At 38.1% G+C, this 14,741-nt stretch overlaps 1 protein-coding gene across 3 annotated transcripts in view; it reads left to right on the top strand.

Annotated features, from left to right (window-relative positions):
• Positions 1-12,061, top strand: part of LRRC28 (leucine rich repeat containing 28) — a 131,510-nt gene extending 119,449 nt beyond the window's left edge. For 2 of the 3 annotated variants that reach the window (XM_010382152.2, XM_030930504.1), the window contains exon 10: positions 9,782-10,061. In XM_010382152.2, the coding sequence (XP_010380454.2) occupies positions 9,782-9,854 (73 nt within the window). In that variant the 3' untranslated portion in view covers positions 9,855-10,061. Of the gene's footprint in view, positions 1-8,966 lie in introns of all 3 variants that reach the window. The other variant, XM_030930505.1, reaches the window with a different exon arrangement.
• Positions 12,062-14,741: the final 2,680 nt, after the last annotated feature.

Raw genomic sequence — 14,741 nt, 5'->3', positions numbered from 1 at the left:
CTCATAAACTCATAAATACAAAATTAAATATTCTCTAACATTCTGAACAAGATACTTTTGAAATACATGTTTATGTGTATGTATGTACCCACACACGTGTGTGTGTGTATGGTTTGGGTGTTTGCACTAAAAAGTCCAGAAGGATGGAGTTCTAACTCTTTATTATGAGTATCTTGGGAAGGGGGGAATGTGGAGTTATAAGGTAGTCAGGTGTAAGGGGAACTTTCATTTTCAACTCTATATACTTGGGATATAATTTTACAAATCTACAAAACAATATTTGAAAATAATTCTTTCTAGAGGTACTGAAAAAGCCCTTTCTCTAAAACTGTATACACATTAAAAAAGAAAAGGAAAGATTGTTATGGCAATTTTTTTTGTTCAATTAAAAATGTTTTTAAGCAAGTTGCATAAAAGATTGCATAGTGTGATCCAGTCTTTGTCAAGCAATTATAGGTGTGAATATATGTGTATACCTATGTGCACATATATAGTAAATACATGCACATACACATATATTGAAATAATTGTATATATATAGAAAAAGTCTTGGGAAGGACTCATACACCAAAGTAACAGTGGTTTCCTTTAAGTAGTGTTAAATTTTTGTAACAAACTGGTATTACTTTAGAAATTAAAAATAGTTTTAATTATTAAAATATTAGTATGCCAGGCGCCTGTAATCCCAGCTACTGGGAGGCTGAGGCAGGAGAATTGCTTGAACCCGGGAGGCAGAGGTTGCAGTGAGCTGAGATCATGCCACTGCACTCCAGCCTGGGTGACAGAGCAAGAGTCTGTCTCAAAAACAAAAACAAAACATTAGTATGCCAATGGCTTCTTATAAAAAAATTTTCAAATTACTTTCAAGTAACTCAAAAGACTCATCCTCTTGTTTATTAATTTATCCAGTCGGTCAGCAAACACAGTTCGAGCACCTACTGCCAGCCGGGCGCTGTGGTAGGTGAGGACGCCATGGGCTTCAGTCAGGCCACTTTCAAGCTCAGATTTGCATGGCTTGGTTCTTTCAGGAATTCTTGGTTGTCTGGGCCAGAGTGATTCTATGAGAGTGCCACGTGTCTGAGTGATTGCTGTGCCTTGAGATGGAGACCTGTTTGTTAGAGGGCCTGCAAAACTGACTTGGTCTTACAGTTTCCCTTTGTCTTTCAGAAGACCTAATACTCCCTTCTCCCACTCACTAGTAGTTTATTTTTAAAATAAGCTCTTTTACATAATTCTTATCTGGTTTCATCACTTATGAAATGTTTCACATTTCCTTACCCTTGCTTTTTGTGGCTATTGCTTCTTTGAAGCCAAGTAATATCAGTCATACCAACATTATTTGCACACTCATTTTGGGAATTTTTTTTTCCTTTTGGCAGAAGCCTATTCATTGGCACCCTCTTAAGGTGACTTATGAAATTTCCCACAAGTGAAATAATCTTCAAAAATTTAAGTAAATTGTTCTTAATTGTTTCTTCCTCCTTGTAACATTCAAAAATTATTTGTTGACCATCTGTCATGGGCCATGCTCTGCAGTAGGTACTGAAAATTCTGCTTTGACCCCACCACCTGATTCTTTTCTCATACATATCTCATTCCTAATGTCTAGGGCAAGGACACAATCAGGAAAGAAGTCTGCTTGACATTTCTGTTTCTGTTTCTGCACACAGAATCTTCCCATGAGAGACAGTCACTATGAACATAAATGCAACAAGCAGATACAATATGTTATTAGATGATTCTTGAGTAAGTTAATATGTACACAAGCTCAGGATTTTAACTTTGTCTTATAAATATTTTTTTTCTTTTGGCTTGACTTTCTGTATGACTCAAATATATGCTTTATGTTTTTAATCAGGAAACATATTTGCAGAAGAAATCCCACATTTCTTATGATTTTTGTGGGCTCCAATATGTGCCAACAGCATTGTGATTCGTTCTTTTAAGGAATAGTGGTATTTCTGTATTTTAAAACCAAGCTGAAATGCTCTTTCTTCTGCCTTGCCTGTAAATATGCTCAGAGATTCTAAAGCAACAAATGTCATGTCTGATGTTCTTCGTAGAATTTATCAGCATCTTTTTCTTAACTGTAGAGCTTATTGCTCAGCTCAAAGTGTTTCCCCAGACCTCTGATGTCTCTGGTGCCACAGCTGTGGATTTTAAAGGACTTAACCAACATGAATCCATTCTTAAGGCAGCAGATTTGTTGGTGTACTTGTAATAACTCAGATTATTAACACAACAAACAGATACAATATGTTATTAGATGAGTCTCCTAAAAGCAAATAAGTACACAGCCTTGGGATTTATTTGTTGCACAAATATGACACCACCAGGTTACTCACTCCACCCCCATGAGCTTCATAAGGAGTTAATGATGATCCAAAGGACATTATCCTTTAATGAGTGTAAATCCCGTATCTTCATGGAATTGAATGGTTTTGCTTGGGAGCTGTTTTAGTCCGTTCTCATGCTGCTGTGAAGAAATACCCAAGACTGGGTAATTTATAAAGGAAAGAGGTTTAATTGACTCACACTTCCACATGGCTGAGGAGGCCTCAGGAAACTTACAGTCATGGCTCAAGGGGAAGCAAATATGGCCTTCTTCACGTGGCAGCAGGAGAGAGTATTGCTGAGCAAAGAGGGAAAGGACACTTATAAAACCATCAGATCTCATGAAAACTCACTCACTGTCATGCAAACAGGAGCATGGGAGTAACCGCCCCCCCCATGATTTAATTACCTCCCACTGGGTCCTTCCCACGACACATGGGGATTATGGGAATTACAATTCAAGATGATATTTGGGTGGGTATGCAGCTAACCCATATGAGGAGCTTTATTTTTAAAAACTAAATGGCTGTGGTATGAAATGTATCCCTAGTATGAATGATTTGCATTTAACATAATTATCTTTTGATCCCTGTGTTAAGTTTCATCAACTAATCCCCAAAATACACTTTTTGTGTCTGTGGTTCTTTTCAATTTGATTTATTCAAATGTATACATCCTGGTATAGCATAAAAATTATTGGAACTAGGTTTCTAACCAACTTCATTTAAAAAAATTATTTAAAAAATTTTTTCATTTCTAATTTTTGTCGGTACATACTAGATTATTTATGGGGTACATGAGATGTTTGATACAGTCATGCAATACATAATAATCACATCATGAAAATCACATTCCCTCAAGCATTTATTCTTTGTATTACTAACAATGCAGTTATACAATTTTAGTTACTTTAAAATGCACAATTGAATTACTGACTGTAGTCACCCTGTTGTGCTATCAAATAGTAGGTCTTATTCATTCTTTCTCATTATTTTTTGTACTCATTAACCATTACCCAACCAACTTTAATTTTTTTAAATTAGAGGTAATGCAAAAGTATCTAATAACTCAAAATTTACATAATTTCTTGAGTTAAGAAAAAAAATTCAAAAGTGATGCTTGCCTTTTTGCTTTCCTAAAGATGTCATTTGAAAACAAGGCTTCTGTTTTGATGAAGTTAAATTAATCCATTTCAATTTTATAGTAATGCTTTTTGTGTTACTAAGAAATCTTTACCTCCCCCAAGGTCGTGAAGCCTATATAATTACATGTTAATATAATTATATTATAATTCTCTATTCCATTCACTTGATCTATGTCTATCTCTTAGTCAATAGCAAACTGTCATAATTACTATAGTGAGATTATGGTAGGCCTTAATATCAGGTTGAGTGATACTTCCACTTCACTTTTCCCTTTCAGGATTGTTTTAGCTATTCTAGGCCCTACACTTTTCCACTGAATTTTAGAATAAATTTGCCTTTGTCTCCAAAAAGCCTTGTTGAGATTTTCATAAGAATTGCTTTAATTTTATAGATTAATTTGGAGACAGTTGACATATATACTATGTTGAGTCTTCTAATGCATGAACATGATGTGTTTTTCCATTTGTTTAGGTCTTTCATCAGCATCTTATAATTTTCAGCATACATACCATTAAATGTTTTCCTAAGTTTATATCAAAATATTTCACTTTTTTGTGTGCTTATCCATGATACTGTGTTTTAAAATTTCAATTTCCATATGTTCATTGTTAGGATATGGGAATGTTATTCATTTTCATATTTCGATGGTATATGTGGTAGGCTTGCCGAACTGGCATTTTAGTTCTAGGAGTATTTTTTGTAGATGCCTTGGGATTTTCTGCATAGAAAATCATGTCATGCTGTCTGCTAAGGAGTAGTTTTATTTCTTCCCTTCCAATCTGTATGCCTTTATTTCTTTTTCTTGCCTTATTGCAGCAGTTAGAACTTCAAGTGCTGTGCTGACTAAGGTTGTGAAAATAGACATCCTTGCCTTGTTGTCTTGTTCCCAATCTTTTTTTTTTTTTTTTTTTTTTTTTGAGACAGAGTCTCACTCTGTCACCCAGGCTGGAGTGCAGTGGCGTGATCTCAGCTCACTGCAAGCTCTGCCTCCTGGGTTCACACCATTCTCCTGCCTCAGCCTCCCAAGTAGCTGGGACCACAGGTGCCTGCCACCAACTCGGCTAAATTTTTTTGTAGTTTTAGTAGAGACGGGGTTTCACTGTGTTAGCCAGGATGGTCTCGATCACCTGACCTCGTGATCTGCCCGCCTCAGCCTCCCAAAGTGCTGGGATTACAGGCGTGAGCCACCGCACCCAGCTGCTTTGTTCCCAATCTTAAAGGGAAAACACTCTGCCTTTCACTGTTAAGTATAATGTGTTAACTATAATAATATATATAATGTGTTAAGTATAATATAATCTGTTAAGTATAATGTGTTAACCCTACTGATAAGTATGGGTTTTTGGTATGTTCTCTTTATTAAATTAAGGAAGATTTCCTCTCTATGTAGTTTGCTGAGAGTTTTAATCATGAAAAAGTGTTCTATTTTGTTAAATGCTTCTTCTGAGTCCATTGATACAATCATATGGTTTTTCTTTTGCCTGTTGATATGGCGGGTGATATTGATTATCAAATATTGAACTAGCCTCACATGCCTGGAATAACTCCCACTTGATCATGATGTGTAATTCTTTTTGTACATTTCTTTAATTTGTTAATACTTTGTTGAAGATTTTAAAATCTTTGTTCGTGAAAGATGTTGGTCTGTAATTTTCTGTTTTTGTATTATCCTTGTCTGGTTCTGGAGTCGGGATAATACTGGCCTCATTAAATGAGTTAGGAAGTGGTCCTCTTGTTCTGTTTTTTCCTGAGGAAATTGTGTAAAACTTTTCAAAAATTTATTTTTTTACTCTTTGTTAGAATTCTTCAGTGAAACCATCTGGGCAGGGAAATTTGTTTTCTTTTTTAAATGATAAATTCAATTTATTTAATGGTTGTAGGACTATTCAGGTTGTCTATTTCATCACAGTTGAGTTTTGGTAGTTTGTAGTTTTCTAGACACTAGACTGTTTCTTGTAAGATGTCAGATTTATTAGTGTACAGTTGTCCCTGGTATTCCTATACATCTTTTTAATGGCTGTAGGATCTGTGGTGATATCATCTGCTTCATTTCTAATATTAATTCGTGTGTTCTCTCTTTTTATCTTTGTCAGTCTTGCTCAAGATTTATCAGTTTTATTGTTATTCATAATCCTAGTGGTTGATTTCATTGATTTCTCCTCATTATTTGGTATTATTCTGCTTGCTTTGGGCTTATTTTGTTCTTTTTTTAGGTTTTTAAAAGCTAAAAGAGGACATTTATAGCACTAAGTACTTACATTAGATAAGAGGAAAAGTCTCAAATCAATAATCTAAGCTTCTTTGTAATGTAAGCATTTAGTGCTATAAATTTCCCTCAGCACTGCTGTCTTCTACCTATGTACCAAAATCTTTGATTTTTGAATCGTATTTTCATCTTCGTTCAGTTTGTGTATGTTTTAAATTCCTTTGATATTTCCTTTTGACCTGCAAAAGTGTGGTCATTTGATCCATGGGTCAAAGAACTGTGGTGTTTAATTTCTGTATGTTTGAAGATTTTCCTCTTGTCTTTTTGTTATTGGTTTCTAGTTTGATTCTGTTATAGTCAAAGAACATACTCTATGATTTTTTTCCTTGCTTTAAACTTAAATTGTTCTTCATTCTGTAGTTTCCTGGTAGAAATATGAGTTATTAATTTTAGACCTTTCTTTTCTAACATGTGTATTTAGTACTATAAGTTTCCCTTTAAGTACTGCTTTGGCTGCATCCTATTACTTTTTGATGACTTGTATTTCATTTTCATTTAGTTGAAAATTTGTTTTATTTCTTTTCAGATTTCTTCTTTCACCTAAATATTTAGAATTAAGTTGTTTAATTTCCAAATATTTAGGAATTTTCCAGCTATCTTTTATTATTTCTAGTTTAATTCCCTTGTAGTTTGAGAACATAATTTGTATGATATCTTTTAAATTTTTTAAGGTGTGGTTTTTTGCCCACGTTTTGTAAACATTCTCATTTAAGTGTTCCTACCAGTTTATGGCTCCAGCAGCTCTGTCCAGGTGGGCAGATTTCAGCTGTGACTTGGTATATGGTCCATGGGCATTTGAGAAAAACAACGTATATTCTGCCACTGTTGGATAGTGTTCTGTATATGTCAGATTTTTTTTTATTGTGTTGTTCAGTTTTTCTGTACTTGTACTAATTTTCTATCTAGTAATTCTATCAGTTGCTGAGAGTAAGGTATTGAAGTCCCCGATTCTATTTATGGATTTATCTATTTCTCCTTTCATCTCTATTATTTCTTAACAGCTTTATTGAGATAATTCACGTATCATATAGTTTCATCCATTTAAAGTATACAAATTCAGTGTTTCTTGGTACATTCAGTGATATCTGCAACCCTCACCCTAATCCATTTCAGAACATTTTCTCACCCTAAGGGAAACCCTGAACATTTAGCTCTTGCCCCTGTCCCTCTATCCCCATCATATCTAGCCCTAGGCAACTGCTTATCTACTTTCTGTCTCTGTAGATTTTCCTATCCCTGGCCTTTGGCTTGGGGGTATGGGCTTTACTTGGAGCCAATTTCATCTGGGCATGTTACTGGTTCTGGATTGGAGGTTTCTACAGCAATCTATTTAAGATATAGAGAGCAATAAGGTACCCAGGGAACTCACCAGCACTGTGTTGTTCCTCAAGTGCCACTGTCCCTGAGCTGTCTGCCTTCATTCTCCCTTTCAGAGCTTGCCTGTGCTTATTTGTTGTATGTTGTTCAGAGTGTTTCAGGTGTAGTGGAGAAGACCTGTGAAGAATGGGGCCTACCCCATCTTGGTGGAACCAGAAGTTCCCACTGAAATATATTTTCTCCCAAAATCCAGAGGGATCCACCAGGTGTGTATCTGTTTCTCTGTAGTGGGCAGTTCTGGATACAACTCTTCTTTTCCATTTGAAACTGCACTGATGTAGCAGGCATGTGAACTCTTGCAGGATTTCTCTCTCACCTCTGATAATCATGTATCTGTTGAGGCATCAAGGGTGCTTGCTACTTCCAGTTTGTATTCCCCCTTGCAAATATATTTAGCCTTAGGGAAGAAAAGACTTCTTGGCCCTCCTGGAGATTTTCAGGAGGTGGCTGAGCAGGGTCCGCCACCTTGGGTCCTCTCTGCATTTCCATTTATCCTCCCTCTAGAATCTGCAAGGGGAGTCTAGCACAGCTGTCTCATCGGCTGTTGGCCTCCAATGAGTCAAGGCTTCTGTTAACCATTCCCAGGTGCTTAATGTATCATAATCTGAGTTATAGGTGAAGCACTCCTGTTGGCCTGATCCAATCTTACATTCATTCTTGCTGGCTCATGTACTTAGAATCCATTTCCATGTGTGCCCTCCAGGTTCCTGCTAATGTAGTTTGACAAGATCCTACAACTCCATCGGCATGTACATGATTTCCTCCAGGAGTAGACCTTGCAGTGATCTCTGGATCATGCTAGGATTTTACCCTTTTTGGCCCTAGAGGCGATGAGTATTGATGGTGGTGGGTCCTGAAAAGTTTTTAGGTAACCACCACAGAGGAAGCCATTGAAACATTTTTACCCAAGGGAATGCTAGTTTTCGTAGAAGGTGGAAAGATCTGTCTCTGATATGAAGAAATGTTTAGAGAAGCTAGAGAGTCAAGGCTCTTAGATTTGTGCCTGTCTAGAGGCTCCCATATCAAGTCTCAAGTTCCCACTCTTTCCCAACAGCATCTTTTACCTTAGCATAGGAGACTTAGCATAAATATATCTTTATCTGGCATGTGATCCTGAAACCTCTCCATTTAGCTTCAGCCATGTCCCTTGCAGATTCATAAAATAAGGATTCATTTAAGGCCACCATAAAAACTTTCTGATTCTCTACCCATGCTTTGAGTTGAGATCTCAAGGACTAAGCTTATCATTTTCTTTTCGGAATCTCTTCAGCACAGTCAAAAGAAGCCATCTCACCCCACAAACTTGGAATCACCATGATGCCATAGCAATCAAGTGCCACAGCCACTTGCTGTTCCAATGCCTTGCCCTCCTGTTACCTTCTGTTCCAGTGATATTTGAGTAACTGCGATGCCACCACATGCTACAGATTAGCAGGGTCTCACTTCTCCCTAGTAAGAAAGCCATTCATGTACTCACCAGCCCAACCTTAGAATGTCACTTGGATGAGCTACTTCGTTGGGCCACTTATAATACACACTGTATTCATCAGGGCTGGAAAACAAAATGCACATTTGGCTGAGACTTTGAAGAGAAATCAATGAAGAAGGACAATTGCCTGAAGTTTGGGCAGGGTGCAGAGCATCCAGAAGGATAATGAGGCACGCAGGGAAGCATTAGGAAGCCTTTACCATGCTTAATCCTTGGGCCTGAAGGGCAACGGGAGCTCTGGAGCCTGGCAAGAACCAGAGGTGGCAAAGGGAGCCTGCCTGATAGAATCTCCAGTCCCAGAGGTAGAGAGGGAGTGGGGTGGAAATACTCAACCTTCCCTCTTCCTGTCCTTCAGCCCCCTGCTGGTGCCTCCTGCTGGTGACTCCTGCTGGCCTAACCAGAAGCTGGAGTTGAGGCAGCTTTGCTGGTAAAGTCTACAGAGGTCCCCTTCCTGGGCCACAGAGAAAGGCGGACTGTGTTGGGGGTGAGGAAATAGAAGACAATCAGCACAGGGGGTCTTGTGGAAACAAGAGACTGTTCTCCCCTTACCAGAGGATAGCACTTCTGGCAGGAAAACAAGGCATCTAACAGCTGAAACTGTCCAGAGTGGGTCGGAGGCCCCCTGGGGTTTGTGACTCACTGCACAAAGGTGTCCAAACCTCTGATATGTGGGAAGACCTTTGAACTGTATTATTCAGATTCTGAAATGACCTCTGTGAGCAATCTATGTGTATACATATATTTGTAGGATAAATTCCTTAAAATTATGTTGTTTAAGCTCTGTGGTATATATGTGTTCTGGCTAGATTGGTGACATTTTCTGTTACATGATTTTTATAATGGACTTCAAATTCTATGATTGCACTGTTGGTTCTAGTAAGCAGAATTCAAAACGTAACGTGGAAAAGATTTTTTTTTTTTTTCTTAGTTTCTGCTTTAGGGATAGTATATCCTCTGAACACTGCTATTAAAATGAACATTCATATGTATATACTTCACCTGATTCCAGTGCTCAGTTTTAAAAGGAAATTTAAATTTCTGTTATGCAGTTTGTCGACCATGGCTAATCCTCCATTTTAACAAAGAAAAAAAAGAGACAGTTTTCAACAGAAAGAATCAGAGACTTTAATCTTGAACTCACAGTGTTCTTCTCCCCTTTTCCCCTTCCAGGAGGACAACTGTTAGTTTTGTGGCTTACTGCTGCTCCACCCAGTGTCTGCAGACTTTTGACCTGCTGAGTTGATAAACACTCAAGAGCCTCAGGAGCGCTGCCAGCTTGACACTGGGGAATCCAGCCAGTCCAGCACACTCTTCCATTCTGTCCTGTCCAATGCGGGGGCACTGCAGAACTCTCTGGAATTGTCGTGATTGAGCTTCAGAGCTAAAATGCCTTCACCCTTCCCCCAAGTTGGAATATATCCTCCCCCAAATTAAGGACCCGTTTGTCTTCTGTGTTTTTCCTTTTTATGTGAGTGTGTCTTTTACACAAACCATTTAGATTGATGAGCCTCCCCAAATCTAATTTAAAGCAAGTTTCAGGTGCCTGGAGAACAGTGATTTGATAATCTAGCCAGATTCCCTTTTGAACACGCATACCTTCAATGATGCTTCCTCTCCTCTCCCTTGTTTTCCCCAGAGAGTTATTTCCCTGAGAGCATGTTCTCCACAGTGTCTCCAGTGGAAACTTGTCAGTTTTTGAGGAGTTTCAGAAAACCCCATGGCCTCAATGGTCTTGAGTAGCAGGGTGGGGTGCCTGAGTTGGCGGCAAAGTGAGGCTCCCATGGAGGCTCAGTGAGGATCCCAGAGCACACACCCTCTGGAAAGTTCCGGCCTTGTTTATAAGTTTTACAATGTAGCAACAGACTTTTGTGAGGGATTTTAAAAACAAAAATGTAGATTGTAATAAAATACACTTCTTATTTTTTAAAAATGTTTGCAGAAAAATGATTTTGAAATTTTTTAATTTTCTGATAAGTTTTTTTTATATGAGAAGAATCTGAGGAATATTTGAAGCTTTACAGGATCTGATTTTTTTCTTCTTTCTCAATATAAACAGTTTCCATACAATGAGAAAGGGGGAGAAAACACACATTGAAATAAGACCTCAGTGTTCCTTTTTGATTGGTTTATGATTAAGTTTATACTGACTTTGAAATATTTTTGTCACATGTGAAAGACAGGCTTCAGCTACTTCCACTACTAGTTTTTAACAGGATGATTCTAAATACAAGCTGTGCACATTTACTTAGTCACCTGATGCATGACATTGTCTTCATTTTGACCCTCGTTTCTTGTATACTTAGCATACTGTCCAGATGCAACAGAAATACAGGAAAAGCAGGTCCAAATTCAGCCTTGGACTTCTGCAAAAGTCCATAAACAGAAAGTCTGTGAGCCTCCACCCTGCCAGAAAGAACTGCTCTTCATGAAGGAGTCACGTATTTGCTCTTCCTTTCAAAGGATGGCATTTTAATGTTGCTTTGCTGCCAGATGTTCATCTGGTTGCTGTGAAGTGATTCTTTTTTTAAAATGTTTTTTAATGATGTAAGTTTTCTAAAAGGCAGGGCTGAATGGAGAACCAAGGATTTTCTTGGTAGAAAAATTATATTTTTTAAATTTCAGACTTATCAAAAATTTGGTTGATGGAATTTTTATTAGCTGCCCTGACTTTATAATGCTACGCTCTAACAGTGCCAAAAATCCTACATAGTTACTGACAAATGTGTGATCTTTTTACAGTCACACCACCTGCTGCCCGGAAAGCACACCATCCACGTAGAATGGAGAAGGCAGAAAGTTACCATGTGTTCCCACTGTATCTGCACTGTTCTTACTTCCTCTTGTTCCTTTTCATAACTTGGTCTATTCAGCCTTAACATTTCAAAGGCTTATAGTAAAATAGGAACTAAAGATCTGTATCAAAATGTGACACTTTCATCCTTTGGAATAACTGAAGTTTTAACATAACCTCTACATGTATATAAGTTAGCCGGTGAAAATGTGGCATGAAACTTCACAATTGTGCTTCAGGCCTAAGTGACTGCTACCTATCATTTAAGTGACAGTAAATGTCTTGCTACATTTTTCTATTTCATCCTCTACAATCATATGTCATGGAATGGAGCTATGAAATGTGCTAACTTGGTATTCAGGATTCTCATTGTGATAAGGTAATACATTAGTTTTACCTTGTTTGAAATTTTACAAAGATGCTTACAATCCAAGCATTCTTTCTCTACCTAACTACGGTGTGTTAAACAACAGCAGTGGGCTGGGCAGACAACTTTTGGGCAGTCTCCACTATACTCCTTGGGTATAGCACCTGAACTTAATTGATGAGAAGTGGAACTTAAATGGTTTCCCTGGTGCCGTTCATTGTGGAAATGTTATGCTGGATTCATCGATGTCATTCTTAATCTTTTGATATTATAAAGGAGTGTTATCAACTGGGGAAAATTTGCCTACATGCTGTATACTTGAATTGTGTCCAAAACTTTGCAGAAAAGTAAATCTGAAGTTACTATATATGTTGTTTTCTTGAGCAACAGTTACGCTAGGTAGAAAAGTATTTCACACAATAATAGTAATGCAAAAAAAGTGAGCTACTTGGAAAGTATCTCTGTTCAGGTAAGTTTACTTCAGTGGGCTCTCGTGTGGTTAGTGGTAAATTTTAAAGTCCAGGATAGCCTCATGAGCATAGGCCTTCATATGATGTAGTGCAAAGGGGGCCCATTTTAATGGATTACCCTGTCAGTGTTCATCAGTATGTCCAATTGTTATCATACCAAAAACCTTAATTACATAACATTGTATGGATGAAATGCTGCATCTTCAGTTAATACATGTTTTGAGCACACTCTTAAAATACATAATAATTGAATGATCCCTATTCAAAAGAGCCCTGGCCTGGGTGAAGAATCCACTCTGGCTAATGGATAAGATTGATGAACTTCTTTGTTACCTGGCCCTTCTCTTATGGAAAAGTGAGGTGTACATTAAGCATCTTTTGGTCACCGTGCTTCACTAAGACCTTTCACACTCCAGCTTGTCTGACTAGTGTAATGTACATCTCACTCCTGTTTTACATTGAGCATTACAAATTAAAATCTTTACAGTCTAGGGAAAAAAAGGCTTCAACACCAGTTGGCTTATGAGGCTCTGCGTATAATTTTCTCTAAAATATATAACTATTTTGTAGTCTCTGGGGACTTTCAAAGCCAGTTTTTAAAATTATTAGTAGTAAAGTTGTTTCTCTTTCCTGAATGAAAAATCAGAAATTCTAATCTTTGCTATAAAGTACTTAAACACAATACATTGCCTCAGCATAAATCAAAACTTTTTTTTACGATGATTTATGAACATGGATTTCTAACTGGAAACTGATGCAACCTGATACAATTAAAAATTGAGATGTAAATTCATTTCACAGACTCATAAACACACTCTAAGACTCTTCTTTAAATGGATCCTTACATTACCCTGCTCATTTTATTATGCCTTCATTTTTGTGGTTTTCATTCACTCCTGCTTGCTCCTCTTGAAGTTCTCATACATTTTCCCAGAAACTCAGTGAATATCTTGTCTATGCTTCAAACAAAGGGGGTTTTTATAAAGTTTGTATTTTGAAATAGCTCTATGTCTGTCTAAAAATCAAGTCTCGGCGGTGGCTCACACCTGTAATCCCAGCACTTTGGGAGGCCAAGAATGGCAGATCACCTGAGGTCAGGAGTTTGAGACCAGCCTGACCAGCATGGTGAAACCCCATCTTTACTAAAGATACAAAAAATTAGCCAGGCATAGTGGCACACACCTGTAGTCCCAGTTACTGGGAGGCTGAGGCAGGAGAATTGCTTGAACCCGTCAGGCAGAGGTTGCAGTGAACTGAGATCACACCATTACACTCCAGCCTGGGCAACAGAGTGAGACTCCATCTCAAAAAAAAAAATTGTTCAAGTCTCACTGTGCCTACAGGGAGGAACTACCTTCCTGTGTCATCAGCTAATAGATCTGAAAGTGATGCCGGTGTCTCTAGGAAAGGGATTGATCATAGCCAAGTGACTGACTTTCTTGGTCAGGAAAAGAGCTTGCTTCACAGCCTTTGAAGCATGACTGTATGTGTGGTCCCCTTGTACTTTGGAGACAGAAAGTACTGGCAGCCAGTGTGGTGGCTGGGCAGAAGGCGTAGCATTCGGAGATTATTTCTACATGTAATTAAGAGACTTTCAAGGGTTAGCCGGGTTTTTTTTCCACGCAACAAGTGTGGATTATTGTTGCTACCTGTGTTAAAGAATATCAGGTTTTGTTTCTCATGGTGATTTTTGAGTCTTAATGATCCAAGATTTTTAAAATAGATACATAATGAAAGAATTATCCAGGCCTCTGAAAAATTATGGCAACATTCATTTGGAGTGTGGCTAATACTTCATCCAGTTTGGTTGCCTCTCTCAGTTACTGCAGTTTATAGAATAATTGAGCTTGAACCATGTGAATGCTCAGAATGTCAATGGTGGAGTATTTATTCAAGAGAAATGATTGAATCTCGGTATGAACAACGAGGTTTGTGGTGTTTTAACTTGCCCTATTCCTATCTCCCCCTTCCATCTCTGTTGTATCCTTGAAAACCAACAGTATACAATGAAGGTGAAAAGTAGCAGCCTGGAAGCCACTAGAGGGGGCAGAATGGATTTAGAACTCCTTTAAAGCCTCATTCCCAGAGAATTGTCATTATTTGACCAGTCAGGCAGGTCCCTGGAAGACCTCATTTGCAAGACTCTTTATTTTACCAGATTGGAGCTTGCCAGGTGTGAAAAACCTTTTTCCCAGGGAGGTTAATCAAGAAAGACTCAGAGGCAATTGGTTAATTTTGTGGTTGCCTCAAGTGTTGGCTAACCCTTGGAGCAGACAATAGGCTAACCAAAAACGTAAAAGGAAAAGCTAGGGAATGAGATGTCCATAAGGACCTCGAAAAGTTCTGGTATTCTTGGGAATTTAGATGGTCATGTGTATGTATAGAGCTTTGCATATGCCAAGGGTTATACTCCTGCTCAGGAAAGACTTAAGAATATCTTGAGCTGTCACTGTAGGTTGACCTTGACACACAAGCAGAAAGTAAGGCCAAAGGCAGCTTCCT

Source organism: Rhinopithecus roxellana, chromosome 5 (assembly GCF_007565055.1).
Source record: "Rhinopithecus roxellana isolate Shanxi Qingling chromosome 5, ASM756505v1, whole genome shotgun sequence".
Taxonomy (NCBI): Eukaryota; Metazoa; Chordata; class Mammalia; order Primates; family Cercopithecidae; genus Rhinopithecus; species Rhinopithecus roxellana.
This window is presented reverse-complemented; position numbering and strand designations above follow the sequence as displayed.